This window comes from Protopterus annectens, chromosome 5.part0 (genome assembly GCF_019279795.1).
Source record: "Protopterus annectens isolate FY-2018-M chromosome 5.part0, PAN1.0, whole genome shotgun sequence".
In the NCBI taxonomy this organism is placed as follows: Eukaryota; Metazoa; Chordata; order Ceratodontiformes; family Protopteridae; genus Protopterus; species Protopterus annectens.
Window position 1 is genome coordinate 712,541,031 of NC_056735.1, and position 17,961 is coordinate 712,558,991.

The window sequence follows — 17,961 nt, forward strand, 5'->3', positions numbered from 1 at the left end:
ACTTCACCCGTATATACATAGTAAGCCAGCAAAATGTATGGCTACATGGGGGCTACAACAACCATGTTAACATCCTCAGTCACCCCACTAACTGCTCTGTCACAAAAAGTGCAACAACTCAACAGCCATGAGATGACACCATGTGCAGCCTTATTTTCATGACAGAAACCTTAAGAAGCAACATGCAAAGACAGAGGTGATCTAACTTCTATGGCATCTATATGCATATCGATTTCTCTAGAAGCAACAGTGCAATACATGACCTCCTTATCATGTAGCTAACTCATTATTATTAAATTCAGATGACAATATGTATCATTTCCCTCTTTTTAAAATCTGTTATATATATAGTTGCAGTTTTTTCAGTCAACTGCACAACTTGACAACAGGTATGTGAGACGTCATGTTCATCAAAATCACTAGCACCTTGTGCTATAGCTTGTCCTCCTAAGGTATCTATAGCACTGTAGTGGTGAGTGCCCTTTGGTTATGATTGCATGGCTGCGAGGGTATTATATAAAAGTAAGTGAGGGTGGTAGCAAAGCCCCACACTCACACTTGCCTGACTCATTTTCATTGCATAAGGAGTAATACTCTGTTGTACATCCTTATACATTATCGACTTGTTTAGTTGAATTATACTTATAGTCATTTTTGTAAGTAAACTGAATGAGAAGACAGCATTTATTCATTAATACCTGACTCGTTTACTTTTCATATAGGCAGTAAGCAATAAGTAGCAGAATGCAATAGCAGTTTGTAAAACTTTCCTAAGACAGTTGACAACATAATTGTATTATAAGATGGGGATAGGAGTTGATGGAATGCACTGTGCTGAATGTATGATCTATACGTGGAAATGTTTGTGTCCATTGATATGATGTATCACAGTTTGTGCAGGTAGTTATGAGGAAAGAATCATGTGTGTATCTCTCTCTCTGTGTGTGTGTGTGTGTGTGTGTGTGTGTGTGTGTGTGTGTGTGTGTGTGTGTGTGTGTGTGTATACTGTAAAGCTTATTTGGGAGTGGTATGTGTTGATCATAACCCAAGGCAGTACTGCACATTTGCTGGCATCTCTTAAGGTTAATTACCCCCTGCATACATAAATGGTGACTGCAGTTCAGGATTCAAGGGCCATAACCCATGTCCTACCAAATACCATCTAGGAACCACAACGATGAAAGTAATAAAATATGTAGAACACAAATGCCAGGCGCATTTTACAGAATATCACAAGTTTAATGTAACAAACACTAGTTAAGCATTTTCATTAGACAATAATTAATACAACTTCTTCAGGAGTAGAAATCTTTTCAAACACAGACCTATAAATACTAAAATAACTTCTATTAGATCAATTAAAAAACACCATTCAGAAATATAAAATCAATTGACATTTAAATGCATGAAATTTAACTTACTGACGATACTTGTACCATGTTTGTCTGTAAAAAATCTAAAAGCATTAAACAGTTATTGCATGATGACAACACATTTTATAGAGCTGTTCAGCTTTCTTCTCTGTGAAACAGAACAAGAAGGAAGGGCTGAGATTCAGTTTACTGTGGAAGTGAGTCCTAGTAGAAGCAGGGGGTGGTTCAGCAGACATTTGATCATAGCATATGCTTGACTAATCCAAGCAATACTCACACATTGTAGCCAGATTAAGGAACACATGCTAGAACTAATCCAAGCAATACTCACACATTGTAGCCAGATTAAGGAACACATGCTAGAACTAATCCAAGCAATACTCACACATTGTAGCCAGATTAAGGAACACATGCTAGAACTAATCCAAGCAATACTCACACATTGTAGCCAGATTAAGGAACACATGCTAGAACTAATCCAAGCAATACTCACACATTGTAGCCAGATTAAGGAACACATGCTAGAACTAATCCAAGCAATACTCACACATTGTAGCCAGATTAAGGAACACATGCTAGAACTAATCCAAGCAATACTCACACATTGTAGCCAGATTAAGGAACACATGCTAGAACTAATCCAAGCAATACTCACACATTGTAGCCAGATTAAGGAACACATGCTAGAACTAATCCAAGCAATACTCACACATTGTAGCCAGATTAAGGAACACATGCTAGAACTAATCCAAGCAATACTCACACATTGTAGCCAGATTAAGGAACACATGCTAGAGAATATATGTACTGTCTGATTGATATTACATGCCTATATTAGGTGGGGCATATATCAGGGATCACCATAGTGTGGTGAATTTGGCTCAAGCAAATGAATCACCTCCTGCTGCTGTCTGGATAACTATTCTTCTGATGTTTAGCTGTGGTGTACAGAACAAATCACCAGCAGGATAGATGCAATCAGGCTGGTTTCTGCTGAAGAGTAGTGACCTCACGCACACACACAAACACAAATACACACACATGCACACACACGTGCACGCGTGGCCGGTGAATGGGGTGATGTGGGGTGCAGCAAGTGGTACATTACAAGAACAGATGGACCAATGTACAGGACTTGGAGGGGATAAGGATGTAATCCAGAGAGGAAAAGCACTGAAGAAAGCAAAAAACACACAAGACACAATACTGCACCAAAACAAATGCAATGTCAAGTGCTTTGTAACTGTAAAACACATTGTGAAAGAACACCTTATACTTTTGTGACAAATCTCAAATAAAGTGTTTATACATGGCAAATAAGCTAGCAATTAGGTCACGCCTAATACATATTCATCAGCATCACTTCTTATGATTTCTCATGTCTGTATATGCTTGAGACACCAATCTCCCCATCATACTTTGACTACGTACCATCTTTATCCATGTGACAACACTACACAGATAAAATAACATATACCAGAATATTCTACAATAGAAGAAAGAACGAGAAAGACCTACTAATATAAGCAAACAGATATAATGCTGATGTCCTTTGCAATCATACATATGCCATTTCATACAACATTACCATGACTGTAGTAGAGATCCTTCCAACTTCTGATAGGGACAACTCATCTTGTTATGGATATGCACATGAAAACAGATGTCACAAAAGAAACAAGTGTTACACTGTGAAACTGATAAGAAAGATGTTCAATATATACTAGAGATTACACATTAATGAAGCAAGCATTATGCCCACTCAATATATGTGCCATAATGAAATTGAATGTTTTGAAAAACTGGCCACTGATCAAGTGAACAATCATGGTGATGCCTGGATCTATACAGATACTAACAGGTTAGATTTATATTTTATCAAACAAAAATGTGATGAAGGCATAGGTCCTCATTAACTTCCCATAAAAACCTTGAATAGAAACATTTACAAAAAAAACACTGGCCATTTCAAAATAATACTGCAGATAGGATAAATGCCTAAATCCAACTTAGCAGCAGCACCATTATCTACTGTACATAACCAACAGCACTGGCATTTTCCTCTGCTCATATATTCACTTGTAAAAGATACATCATCTGTTACATGTTGTTCAATGTACACTGTTTACACAGAAAAGAAGTCTTACTTTCATCCTTTTACATACATATATAACAAAATCAAATGGATGTATATTGACTGTCTTTACTAAAACAGTTATTATCAATTGCTGGCCATCTGCTCCTACATATTTCATGCTGTAGATACAGTTACCATATCTGCCAAGTTCAATTACATTACTGTGTTCTCATCTACAACATACAAAAGATACTGTACACATGAACATGTAAAAATTGTTACTGAATTACATACCAGTGAAGCTGCTCACAAAAAGACACTTTTGTCCCTCATATGTGATGTAAATCATAAGTACTTGGGCAGAACTGTTACACCAGAATTATTTTATATGTACAGTGTACATTTCATGCACTTATACATAAATGAGTACCTATGCCAATGGCAACAGAGAAGCACATTTCAAATATATATGTATAATAACAGGACTAAGTCATTGTGAATACCACTAGAATACATCAGTACATTGCAGGTGGGTATATTTGCTGTAAACATGTTACAGTAAAAGTCCAATATGAATAGTATATGTAATAGACACACTGCAATAAAGTGTAGACAATACACACACACATACACACACACACACACATATATATATATATATATATATATATATATATAAAGACAGAAACATATATATATATATATATATATATATACTTTTTTAATAAGAATATTACTGGTGTACTGTATATCACACATTTGTATATAACATATCCTCAGTGCATGACAACAGCTGCACAGTATACTTTACATAACTGTGGAATTATGTGCATGAGATCACGCTATTACATTGAGCCCTATAGCAAATATTACCCAGATAATTTAATTGTGTCTAGACCCAATGCACATGGTGATTCTGTGATAGCATAGTCAGTAAATACAACACGTGATCTGTCAACAGAGAGATACATATCAGTTTATACTACATAATCATGTAATCAGAGTGCATTAAATTGATGTGTGCAGACCACTGTTACATAGCTGTATAAATAAATGGCAATAAATAATTTTGTACTATTCACTTACAGTGCAAAGGGATGATAAATACCGTGTTTTGGTGAGATCAATAATCACTAGGGTAAGGAATTTAGTCCTTTTCCACACTACTGTGTGATCCCAGAGTTAGTATGTTTAAATTTTTGAGGTGTGAGTGGTAAAAAGATGTTTTCATGCAGAAAACATTGTTTTTACTGAATCTGCTTCGTAAATAACTTTGAAGGGTCTAGGGACTAAATTTAATGTTTTGCTTCAAAACCATTACTTTTGTTGCTCTTTGCTGTTACTAGACTAATTTCTCTTGTTTGTATGGAATCTAGAGATATATAGTACATATCATATGTATCCTTACCATTACCTGAAAGCCCTCCATGTCTGTTTGATGCATTCAAGGTTACTTCACAATATATCAGCTAACAAAATCTCATAAATAGAAGCTCAGTTACACAAATTCTCATAATACATGTGTTTGGGCTTGTCGTGAATAAGTGACAAATAAAAAAGCATTTTTTGTAAGGAGTTAACGTCCCTGTATCTCCCATATCATACTTTTACTATTGTCACTCCAAAACTGTTGCACCTCTGAAAAAGCATGATAGCTGACAGGCAATAAAACACCTGCCTATCTCTTTCTGGGAGGGATATCATCCTCAAACCACCCACAAATCATAGGAATAGCGAGATTGCAATTTCAATCCAGTGCAAAGTAACCAGCATAATACAAGTCCCTACTATCTCAAACTGTTATGCTGGAGCAACTGTAAATTGAGCTTGGATGTTCCAAGTGAGTGAATGTAAGCCATGTGACTAGCAGCCCGCACTGTGTACACCAACATCTTATCGAGCTTCATCGCAAAGTTCTCACAATGCATAGTATAAGTCATTAAACCCCAAACCTTCATCCTCCTTTTCTTCCATTTAAAGTCAGCCTACCAAGACAGTATGTTTTCCCTTGCCTCCATCCTCCAAACATATAACTATGTATTTATTATTTATTTATTGACATTTGTTGACCGGGAAAGTCTACTGGACTTGAGACCCATTTTCAGTGGAGGTCCAGGGAGAAAAGCTCCAAGTTACATGAAAATCATTACATGAATTTGTAATAAGGAAACAAAATTATAATTATAAAGCAAGTGAAATAATACAGAAAACTATCTAAACAGCAAATATGTTGTAAAAAGGCACACTACAGTAACAATGGTGTAACAGCATAACATATACATGTCTATTTGCTACATGAAACAGTTTTACTAGATTAAGGAGGCCGTGGATATTGTTGCATGTGCAGCTGGGGTTATCAGTGAGATGTTGTCTTAGTATTCTTTTAAAGGAGATTATGTTGTCTAATTCTGTAACTTATGATGGGAGGGTGTTACACAGCTTAGTTATTGAATGGGAATAGAGGCAGCTAGCTCCTCTTTTACTAGGTTTTGATACTTTAAGTAGGTGTTTGTTAGAGCGTAGATTTTTGGATGGGATGTAAAGTTCAATGATATTTTTCAGGGAAGGGCAACACTCGGCTTTATAAACGAGTTTTTTTTTTCTAAGTTGTCAGATGTCAAGTAATTGATTACAATAAATAAAATATAACTAAATAAAATACAATAAAATAAAATAAACACTGCAAGCTTCTGCAGGTTTCTTTAGACCAGGCCTACCTTCCTACACACAGCAACTAGTTTAATCCTTGTATCAACAGCTTAAAATGTAATGCTGCTCTTCAAAATCTTTATGACATTTGGTACAGATTTATTAAACACAGCTGGTTACCAGGATCAAGAGATGTGTTATTCCACTGCTTACTGAGTTTTCTACTGATGGTTTCCCAGTAGTAACCACCTGTTTTGGATAAGGTTGCCAAGTTCGACCTGCCTTCTTTACCATTTTGGGCCTCCATCCATGCACTTCAATATTTTTAATTTTCTGTAAGGCCTAGCTCAAGTCCAGTCTGCATATCTGCAGGATTGCTCTGAACTGATTATCTGATGACCCAGTCATAGAATTTAATTACATTGGTATTTAAGATGTGTAAAGTCTATCACTGGCTATAAAATGACATTCCGGAATTCCACCAGCTTGCGCTGCCATATTTTTGGTGACTTTCCTTAAGACTGAAAAGAAATGAATGTCACAATAATTTCCTACTGAATTCATAGATTCACCATTAGATAGATAAGCTACTACCACCAGCCTCTCATCTTCCAGCACTGTCTCCTTTATGAAGGATAGAATATTATGTTCCACCAGTGATTTACCAACTACCACCATCATCTTTTTAACCCTCTCAGAAGCAGCTCATATGGAACGTGTGCTTTATAGCTTTAATAACACCCAAGTCCAGCTACTCATTCACTAGTTGTTCTTCCATCTGCTCATCGCCACTTACCTTTTCATCCTCTATAGATATAAAGGTGAATAATTCATTTAGTATTTCTCCTTAATCTCTAGAGTAATACATCTTCTCTTCTCCCAATGAATTAATATGTTGCCTCTTCTTTCCATGATTTTTAATGTTTCTGAAACATGATATTTTTCTCAGTCATTTCCTTCTCTGAGGCTGGTATAGCTTACCAAGATGAACCTTCTTGCCTATGTTGTGCCATAGTTTTAAGGAATTTCCAAAGTGATGTCTCCCATTTCTATACTGACTTCCTTCTTTTCAAGGATATTCAAACCATCAGTTTTCTAGTTGTGTTGTTGGTGCCAGTTGCTCTTTTATCAGATTACAGTCAGTCATCAGAATGAGGTAAAAACGGATGTATGTCCATAACAATGACTAACAACACCAATGTGTTACAGACAACTACTACCATGGCACACATGCCAAACACTACTGTGTCAGTGAACTAAAAAGTGACTCACATTCTGTATGTATGTGTGTTAACAGTGATCACTGTTTTCAATGGGAAAGGAGTATGCCTTTATTTGAATAGTAGGCTATTCCTGTTGTGAATTAGATTCTACATCAGCTAGCGTACCTCTTTCTGCTTAAAGCTTGCACCAAACCATACCCATTAAAAGGTATCTTATCACAGAAGAGGATTGCTGCTTAGGCAATTCATGAAAATGAGGTTAGTAAGAAATGGCAGAGTAAAGAAGCTGAGAAGGTAATCTGAACTAATAGGAAACAAACATTGAGAAAGTTAGATAATAATAAAAACAGGAGGATATGTGAGTTGAACACAGGTGAAGATAAATTCTTTTAATAGGACTATGGACTTTCTCAAATACTGTAATTAATAATGCATATATAGCACTACTGTGATGAATATATACATGAGTATTGTTGATTGTATGTACTCCAAATGAAGTTATGTGTATGTATTTATTTATTTAGATCATGGTGATGGCTATCCATTTGATGGACCAGGTAATGTTTTGGCTCATGCATTTAGTCCTGGAGAAGGCTTCGGCGGTGATGTGCATTTCGATGAAGGTGAAAAGTGGTCATTAAGTCAGAGAGGTAAATGCACAGTATTACAATCTCCTTCCTGTCAGATCTACATATCAAATATGCATTTATTATTTTATGTTTCTCCTTCATGCTGTTTTCCCATATTTAATAACCCACTGCTGCAAACTTCTTTATTACATAAAAATATCAAAACTGCTAATCATTCATATGAAGAGGAAAGAGATTTGCACATTGTCTGTTCTTCCCCTCCAAAGTACCTACCCTGCTAACAAAAATGGTAACAAAGGAACAATGAATGAAGCTACATGATGAATAATTCCTGCAGATGTGTGGTTTAGAAAGAAAGGCTCAAACATCTGATTATTGTAAGGAGTGTGCAGTTAATTATTAATTTCTGTGTCATGCCATATCACCTTATTACATTTAGAAAATGATTATCAACATCAGTCTAATATATAATTTCAGTATGCCAGCAAGGTAAAACAGACTGGATATTCTGTAATGCTTTTGAGGAATTTAAATAAGAATATACTTACTGAATGTGGAACTTGCTCAAACTCATAAGATAAAATTATATTTACCTTTCTTTATTTTTCCAATAATAATATGGTCTTATTTTAATGTCAGAAATGCAGCTTTGTATCATGTCTCAAAATGTTGCAAGAGGTGGAAATATTTTATAAGTGCTTAAGAGTGAGTCGACAGCCATATTGTTTTACTGATATGATGCCAAAAGAAAAACCACAGCCTACAGAGCTATTGCTGGAACAGCACTCATCTTACATAGTTATACAATGCAGTACCTTAATCAGTACTTGTACAAATATCCCTGTGATATAGGGAAATATTGCCTACCCAGCTATCTGGAATTTTGTAAATAATTCTATGTCATTTGCGAATATTGCTATGATTTATACAGAACTGTATGTTATGTACTGAGCTTCAAAGATATATCACAGTGTACCCTACTGGTACATAAAAGGATTAACTTGCAAAACTTAAGAATAGTTGATGTTAAGTTACTTTATAGTTGGGCCATAAACAAGAGAAGTTATCTCTTAATTTGAGTGTAGCAGACACAATGTCTAGAGCTAGAAGTTTTTGTATTGTCTTGGAGAGACATAATTACTAGGTTTAAAAATGTAAAAGTATTTTTATTGCTTTATGACTTCCTAGTAGCTGTAAAGATCTGAGAGATATGTATTTTTAACACAGAGATGTTAAATTCTGTCAGTTTCTGGTTTAGCTTGGGAACTAAAGTCAGGTGACAAAAATTGATGTCATCCAAGCTAACCCAGCAATAATATTTGTTATTAATTTCAGAACTCTCTCAGAGGGAGATTGTACATTTTTGTATTTTGTCTTTGACCTGGAAACATCCACTCATCACCATCTGTACTTGCCTTGCTCTGTAAGTAAGTTTCTTATGACACAGTAACTCTTTTTAGATAGAGATAGGAATATAGCAAAGATTAGTTTAGATGTTTTCTGTATTTATCTGAGACTGTCTTGCAATGTTATTTTAAAATATTTCCTGTGATTTTGAACTCTGAAGTTACTGTGTTTGTCTACTGAGTATTGTCTTGTTCTTTTATTATTTATTATTAAATATATATAAACCTATCTTTGTGGCTGATATTTGTGAGACATATTTAACCTCTTATAGTACTTGCATATGTGTTTGATGACACTGTACAGGTCACTCCTAAATAGCCTTGCTTGGTCAAACTACCATTTAGATAATAGTAAAATTACACTGTAGGACTGGACACTTTTTGTAAGGGCCTTAGAGCAGCTGATAAGTAGTGGTTCTGGTGGCAGTGATAACTAGCTTATAGTCTGGCAGAAGGGGGCATAGCTAGTAAACCTGTGCCAGTCTTCCCCAAGTTTGTGTGTGTGTGTGTGCGTGTGTGTGTGTGTGTGTGTGTGTGTGTGTGTGTGTGTGTGTGTGTGTGTGTGTGTATAAATCAAATCTCAAAGTGTGTGTGTGTCAGCTACTTGGGCAGCGACATGAAGCACTGGTTGGACAGAGATGGCACTGGAGGTCTTGGCTTGACCACTCAGCTGAGATTGTAACCCTATAGCTTTGCCAGTGGGGAGTCTTGCTGGAGATCTGGAGAAAGAGGCAGAAACCAGCCCTAGACTGACTGTAGTCTCTCTATGCTCTTAAGGAAAAATGCACTTTACTATGTGTGTACTTGTCATCCTCCCAGTGAATACATCCCCTAGCTGTTGCCAGTGGTGAGGATTGAGGCTCCTCGATTACTGGGGGTGTGAAGGGGTGTCACAATCCCCATGCTCTCCTCCCACTTCATTGCAACTTTATTCATGCTGGCATTACACAGTAACCTGTTTTCTTGATGAAAAGAAAACATGACACATATGGCTAAGGACAGAAGAGATATGAATATTGCTCTGACCAGCCCATTATGTATGTTACTCCTGTATGCAACATTAACTGGATTGCCTTGGAAAATGTTGTGATACTTCATCTTGTCTTTTTAAATGATGACAGTTAGGCTTGGAAGTAACACACAGATATTGGTTCATTACACAAATGACTTGCTATCAGTAAAAAGCAAAAGAAAATGAGGATTAGAAGGAGACATTTAAAATATTTGTGATATGACATGCTTGCACTGAAAACTACAGGAAACAATATTCAGGTATTGGATATGCCAATGAAAATCTCCATTTCATCTAAATGGGAAATCAAGTTATTTATGGCTTCAAGCTCATCTGGATCAAAAGAATTAAATAACTTAACGTCACAGTTAAACTACTCAGCTGTGATAGAAAAGAAGTTGACTACACAATTACCTGTCACAAGGAATTCATACCATCCACACCTTTCTTGGCCATGTGTGCAATGAACCAGTTTGAATGTGCTGCTTTTATGAGCAGCTGTAGACTAGTAACATCTGTACCACTGCCTGTCCTGCATATATAATTAAGTTCATGGTTATCAAACTATCATATGTCCAGTGTCAAAGGGCACCATAATGACAAACAAGCTAAACAAGCTACATCAGACATTCCACAGGTGTCTGTTAAAACATTAGGGGTGGATTTTATTTTCATTCATCAGCAAAAAACAATGATTTGTCTATCATTTTAGAAAAGTAAGAATGACATATAAGATGTCAGCAATCATGCTGTGTCCACTAATGTTTTGTAAATAATGTCAGGCTTGGTCTGACCACTTTTATTTGCATATGCAAGCTGAATAAACATGTAACAATTCATAACTAGGCAAAAAAAATGTAAAAATTTCTTTCCACAAAAAAAAAAAAAATTAAAGTAAAGGACTGCCTTGGAGTTGAATACACAAGGGAGTAAGACCAGTGGAAATCTGAATTACTTGGCTTATTTGTTATGAAATAAGTTGATGCTGCCATATAACAGAGAAAACTCTTACTACAGTATCTAAAGGATGTTGCACATACTGCATTTGTCACTCTTTACAATATGCTTTATATAAAATACATTTATTTCTTACAGCACATACTATAAAAACATTAACTGCACATCTGCAATGCCTGTATTCTGTATATCGAAAAACACCCAAGTTTGACACCACGGAGATGTGGAGTGCATTATCTTTAAAAACGTTTATATTGTAGCCACTGAAAGGTGATAAAAACACAAAATCATTTTTATACACATATGTAATAAGCATAAAACTATATCATTAAAACAAAGATTATAGCTTTTGGCGATTTGCCTTCTTCAGATCTTGTACGGCCCATTCATAAATGTCCATTTAAAAGACATTAGCCAATCAGATTCAACTTCCACTGATAAAATGAAAAGGGGCTTGACCAATCATACATCAGACATATATCAGAGCTTTTTATGCATATTACATACTTATATTAAAGTGATTTTGTGTTTTTATCACCTTTCAGTGGCTATGATATAAATGTTTTTAAAGATAAAGATACTGCACTCCACATCTCCATGGTGTCAGACTTGGGTGTTTTCCACTTATTTGTTTTCTACCAAGCTTGCTATAACTATTCCTGTGTGTGTTATTTTTGCATTCTGTATATCTTCAGACAGCTACTTGTAAATGTTAACCATAACAAATATAATGAATTGTGTGCAAAGTAAATATAAACCTATCTTGCTCTTGCCTGAAATACTCTTTCTCTCAAAATCAGAAACAAATTAAGAAAAGAGATGTTTAGAAGTTTGGCTAAAACTGGAACCTAAAAAGGAATTCCTGATAGTGCAAGATAACATGACAGGTTTCTTATATTCACATTCACCTTTGATGATTTGAAGATCAGAAGACTGTGGGTTCTATTACAACATCAGGTACTTAGATTTGTTTAACATGCAAAGACTGTGGTACACCATAAGGGGGTGCTACACTCCTATACTTCCATCTATGTAATCAGATGTTAAACTGTAGTCTGATCTGCCTAAGCTATCAGGGGCTTGGATGGATATAAACAATTCCATGGCAATTTTTGCAATGAGTAGGGAAATATACCTTCTGTTTTTAACAAATTTCTCCTAAACAGTATTACTAGCACCTTGGGCCACCATTGAAAATATGCAAAACTTAATGAGATAAGAACATCAAAATCAATAAACAACTATATTATCATACTTTTGACTGAGACAATTTTAAGTTGAGCTGTTAAAGTAGACCTCAATATTTATAAAATACCCACTCAAGTGTAGTAGTTTTGTTCATTATATAGACTGTTTATTTTACTATGTTTCTTTGCAATGCACTGCATCATAGGAATAAACGTTATGCTATTATCTGTGTGAAAATGAGAGGTATTGCCAGCCATGCCAGGAGAAGTAGGGCAGTGGATATGTAACATATTGCCAGCACAGCTAGCTGGAATTTTGTAAAGAATTATATGTCATTCGTATATCAAACCAATTTGTACAGATAATCCCACAATACAGAACAAATAAATATTGTCCACCACAAGTAAAAACTAACTGGCCTGTTCTTTTTGTGATTTGTACAGATGCTTGTGTTATAAATGTATTTGTAAAGTTGCTTGTGTTAAAAAAGTATCAACAGTCCGTCTGCTGGACAGAAAAGAAATATACATTTATATCAGACTGTACTGTTGCAAATAGGATAGTGGAAGAGAAAATGTTAATCTCAGGATAGTGGAAGAGAAGAGATTAATCTCAGTCCAGCTAACTTTGACAAATAGTAAAAAAATAAATTACACAATTTAGGTCATAAATGTTGTATCTTACAGTTCTGGCTACAGCCAGAGATGAAATGTCTGTACCAGAGAATGATTTATTAGATCCTGTAGGAAGAGTGGAAGTGTTTTATGGTTTTATGGCTTCCAGAAACTGCAACAGATCTTAACAAAGCTATATCTGCGTGTATGGTAACACATATGTACGAGATTCTGGGTCAGTTTCTAGGAATGGGGGTAGTATAGGAATCAGAAGTCAGATGACCAGATGTATGTGATGTCATTTTGTAATCCATCACTGAAATGATGTTTTGTAATATTAGATGAGACAGAAGTCTCATGTCACTCTGTTTTTAGAAGGATCCCTCTAATAGTCCACATAATGAACAACAAAACAATGAAAATCCATCTGTAACTGACTAAGCGCTTTCACCCAACTAAGGGCATCCTCAGAGTCAGTTAAATCATAGTTACAGATCATATAAAAAGAAACTTTCAACTTAACTTTCTCCAATGAGAAATAACTTCCAATTAAATAATTACCATAGGCAATTGTTCTATTAACTTCACATATATTAACCCTTCATGGTTATAACACAGTTTCAGTTGTATTGGTCAAGCTCATAAGTCAGTTTGAAATTTTAGTAAATAACCTAAAATAAATTTGTAATGCACATAAAAATCTATATATAATGTAACATATAAGAATATATAAAAAATATATGTGAAATATATATATTTTATAAAAATCAAATTCATAACACATTTTCCTAAAAATAATGTTCTAATGATTTGAAAGGATTATACCAGCAAAGCCCTATGTTTTAAAATACAAGCCAAGGAGACAACATCATTAATGCCAGGAGAAGTGCTGGCATCCAATCTGACTTGCCATAAGCACTCCTTTACTTCTAGCATATTCTGATAATCACCCCCAAAATCTTTTTTATGTATCCTATCTATAACAAAAAATATAAACTTGTTAAAACTTACCCATCTTTGACTCTGAATAAATAAGAAATGTGTTGCTTTTTTGTTCTTAATATCTCGTACATGCTCCAATATTCTTTGTCTCAGCTTTCTAGTTGTCATTCCTATATAGAAAGCTGTACAAGATAAACAGGTTGCTGCATATATAACCATGCTGGTATTACAATTACAATAGCCAGGGCTTGCTATTGTCCTTTTGAAATTCCCAATTGCCACATAAGGTCCATCATTAATAAACTTACATGCCTTACATTTTCCGCACTTAGCCATCTTAGCTGGTCTCAGGCTAGTGTGTTTTGGTTTCCTTTCCAAAAGTTCTTTAATGTTTGGACCTCTACTGTTTAAAAATCTTGGAGCCCCCCCAATATTTTAGTAATATCTTCAGACAAAATGCTTTGACAACCTGTTTTAATGATTTCCTTAAATTTTCCAGAATTTTCATTATAGGGTAATACAAAACCTACATAGGAATTATTAATTGCATGCTTTTTCTTTAGGGTATTGGCCATTCCAAAATCAGTGTCTAACAAAATACGTTTAAAATCTACACTTCTTCTAGATAATATTTCGGTCTTGGTCAATATTAGCAAATCCATGGGATATCCCCTTTCAGAGAACAACTCAATCAATGTGTTTAGTTCTTCAAAGAATATTACGTCCTTGCTAGTTATTCTGGATGCCCTGATCATCTGGCCCTTAACTAAGTTCCTTTTCATGTGGTAAGGATGACAACTCATAAAATGCAAAAAGGAATTACTATAAGTCTTTTTCCTATACAGACTTGAATGTAATTTCCCTTCTTTTATGTATAGGTGCAGATCCAAAAAAATAATGGAATTTTTTCCAACTGTTCTAGTAAACCTTAAAAATGTTGTAGTTGTATCAAGATACTTAATAAATTCATCTAGGTCTTGGCTATTACCTTTCCACAAAATTAGTATGTCATCCAAGAACCTCAGATAAATTAACATCTTAGAAGCATATGGTGAGGACAACACATATTAGGCTTCCCAATCGGCCAACACTAAGTTGACATATATGGGTGCGCTTTTGGCACCCATTGCTACCCCCGTAAGTTGTTTGTGAAATTCTGCTTCAAAGTGGATAAAGTTATTATCTAAAACCATCTCCATTAAATCCACCAACAAATTTCTCTTGACTTGATGCATGTTTCCATATTTCAATAAGCTCCTTGAAAAACTTTCAAGTCCCCTATCATGTGGTATGACAGAGAATAAGTTTATAACATCCACTGTTACAAAACAAAATTCTCCTAAATCAGCACTAGTCAAACTTCTCAAACAATCAAGACAGTGCCAAGAATCTTTTAATATGTGTGGTATTTTGTTTAAAACATTCTTGCATGTAATATCTACATATGCAGCTAGAGGTTCTGTTTTTGATCCTTTTGCCGGCACTATTGGCCTGAAGGGGGGATTTTTCATACTTTTATGTATTTTTGGAATCCCAAATAGATTAGGCATAACAGGATGTTCAACAGACAAATAATCAAATTCGTCCTGATTAATTATACCTTCAATTAAATATTCGTATAACTGCCAATCTATTTTAGTATAAGCTTTTTGTACTTCAAACTTGGATACCAAACCATAGGTGTCACCCTCTTGCAACATGTTCTGCATATTCCATGTATATTCAGTATTTGTCATAATGACCACCCCTCCTCCTTTATCAGGTTTCATAACTCTATAGTGGTGGTTATTTACAAGATCATTTAAACAGAACTTCTCTGCCGAGGTTAGATTGTTTGGGACAGCTTCCCAAAAAGTATTTGTTCTCCTTATTTGTAAAGTGCAAAGTCTTTCAAAGACTAAAATTAAGGAATTGTATGGTGGAATAAATGTACAGCTCCTTTTAGGTGTAAAAATTTGTATTTCTCTTGTTACCTTTGGTCTACTTTCAAAATATAATTTTAGGTTCAATTGTCTAGTATATAATTTCAAGTTAATAACCATTCTACACATATCTTGTATAAAATTGGGCACAAAAGTAAAACCTCTTTTCAATAATGATAAATGGTCTTTGGACACCTCAAAATCTGAATAGTTGTATATACTGAACATACCATCACTAATAATTGCAGGTCACAATTCACTATCTACTTTATCTTCTGAATTTTTAGTCAGGTCAGTTACCTGTTCTTCTTGATTTTGTGATGTTCTTAACAATACCTCTAATGACATAACAGGGACATCTGATGATAGAATTGGGTTCCATGTTTCGGATGTAATATATTCTCTGATTTGTGAACCCTGTTCTATCTGTGATTCCAATTCCTGTTGGTGTTGTTGTTCAAATAACTTGTCCTCTGGCCCCCCTTTTTTCTCCAATTGCCCCCTGTCTGGTTCTTGTGCCAATGGGGTGTCCTCTCTTGACCATTTAAATACTGTTGATTTTTTTGTTGTTGTTGTTGGTTGTAGTTTAAATTCCTGATCCGATCTGACCGCCTTAATGCAGGTGGATTTTCTAAAAAAACTTCTTCCTCTTCTCTATCCATCTGTGTGTTTTCCCTCTCATCCATTTCTGACCAGTAGGTATCCCTCCTGTTGTCTACCTCACCTAAAGTTCCTCTCTTATTGGGTTTTGGGTATGCTCTGTTTTCAGTGTATTCATTGGTGTCCCTAATAATTTTCCTTTGTTTCCTTTCCATACTTGTGTTAACAAATTTATCTAAATCTGCCTTAATTTTCTCAAATTTGTGTTTGTAACTGTCAAATAATAAATCAGTCACAATACTTTGTTTCAATATAATCAATTCAGCCTTCAGCAACCCAATTTTGTTGTTATTTTCCCCAATTATAATTTTCATAAGTTCTAATCCAGTTTTGTCAAACAGGTCCAGCATTTTTAAGTAAGCCTCAGTGTTAGCCTCAATTCACATGGGTGTCTTGCAAATCCTTAGGCCCCTAGGTACCTGTTTGAGTTCCAAGGATCTTTCTAAAAAAACATTGTCCATTTGTAAGGATTTATACTTCTTAGCTAGTTTTTCAAATTCTTGTAACTGTTCATTTAAATTTCCCTTGTCCTCATGGTGTGGCCTGTTCATCACCTCACCAAACTTCGGGGAAATGAGAAAATTGTCCATGTCAAAATTACTGTTTTCTCCTCTGTTTTTTTGTATTCATTCCCCCTGCTCTACTGGCATAACTACTATGGGCTACATCTCTTTGTGTGTTGTCATTACTACTTTTTTCTTTGTTAGTCTCTTGTGGGGTATGCATAGTAAACAGTTCCACTTGAGAATCTGTAATAGTCTCATTTTTGTCTGCATCTTTTTTTGCCTGTAATAAGGAAATTATTTGTCTGGAAATGTCAAGGTATTGAACCATCAGTTGTTCCATCCCAAAAATATTTAAATACTACTAAATAGAAATGTCTTTTTTTAAAAAACAAAAAAAAATAAAAAATATGAATAATAATGATTGGCCAAACAAACAGATTCACAATAATTAGAGATTTAGAGACCATAAACTAATCTCACTGGATATTCACATCCCGACCCCACCCCCTGCCCAGAAAACCACAGTGAAAAACTTCTCTAAAGCAAATTTTACACTCCTCAAAACTGAGGTGGAATCCTTCAAAGCCCCCGGGCCTGTGGAAAATACAGCCCAGACCGCAGAATCCTTTATAAACGCATTCTATGAACACCTTCAGGAATGCATGGATCATGCGATCCCAAATAAAACCAAGACCCAATCCTCCAAAGGCAGACGTCCTGTCTGGTGGACCCCAGCCATAAACAAACTATACAATAGAAGGAGGAAGCTACTAAATGATAAAGCAAAATCCCAAAAGGGAAGGCATCACTGATCAGTATTAGCAAAAACTACGGGCACACAT

At 35.2% G+C, this 17,961-nt stretch overlaps 1 protein-coding gene across 2 annotated transcripts in view; it reads left to right on the forward strand.

The window, feature by feature from the left end:
- LOC122802774 (matrix metalloproteinase-20-like) overlaps nucleotides 1-17,961 on the forward strand; it is a 103,919-nt gene that overhangs the window by 27,880 nt on the left and 58,078 nt on the right. For both annotated transcript variants that reach the window (XM_044072560.1, XM_044072561.1), the window contains exon 4: nucleotides 7,847-7,972. In XM_044072560.1, the coding sequence (XP_043928495.1) occupies nucleotides 7,847-7,972 (126 nt within the window). The remainder of the gene's footprint in view (nucleotides 1-7,846; nucleotides 7,973-17,961) is intronic.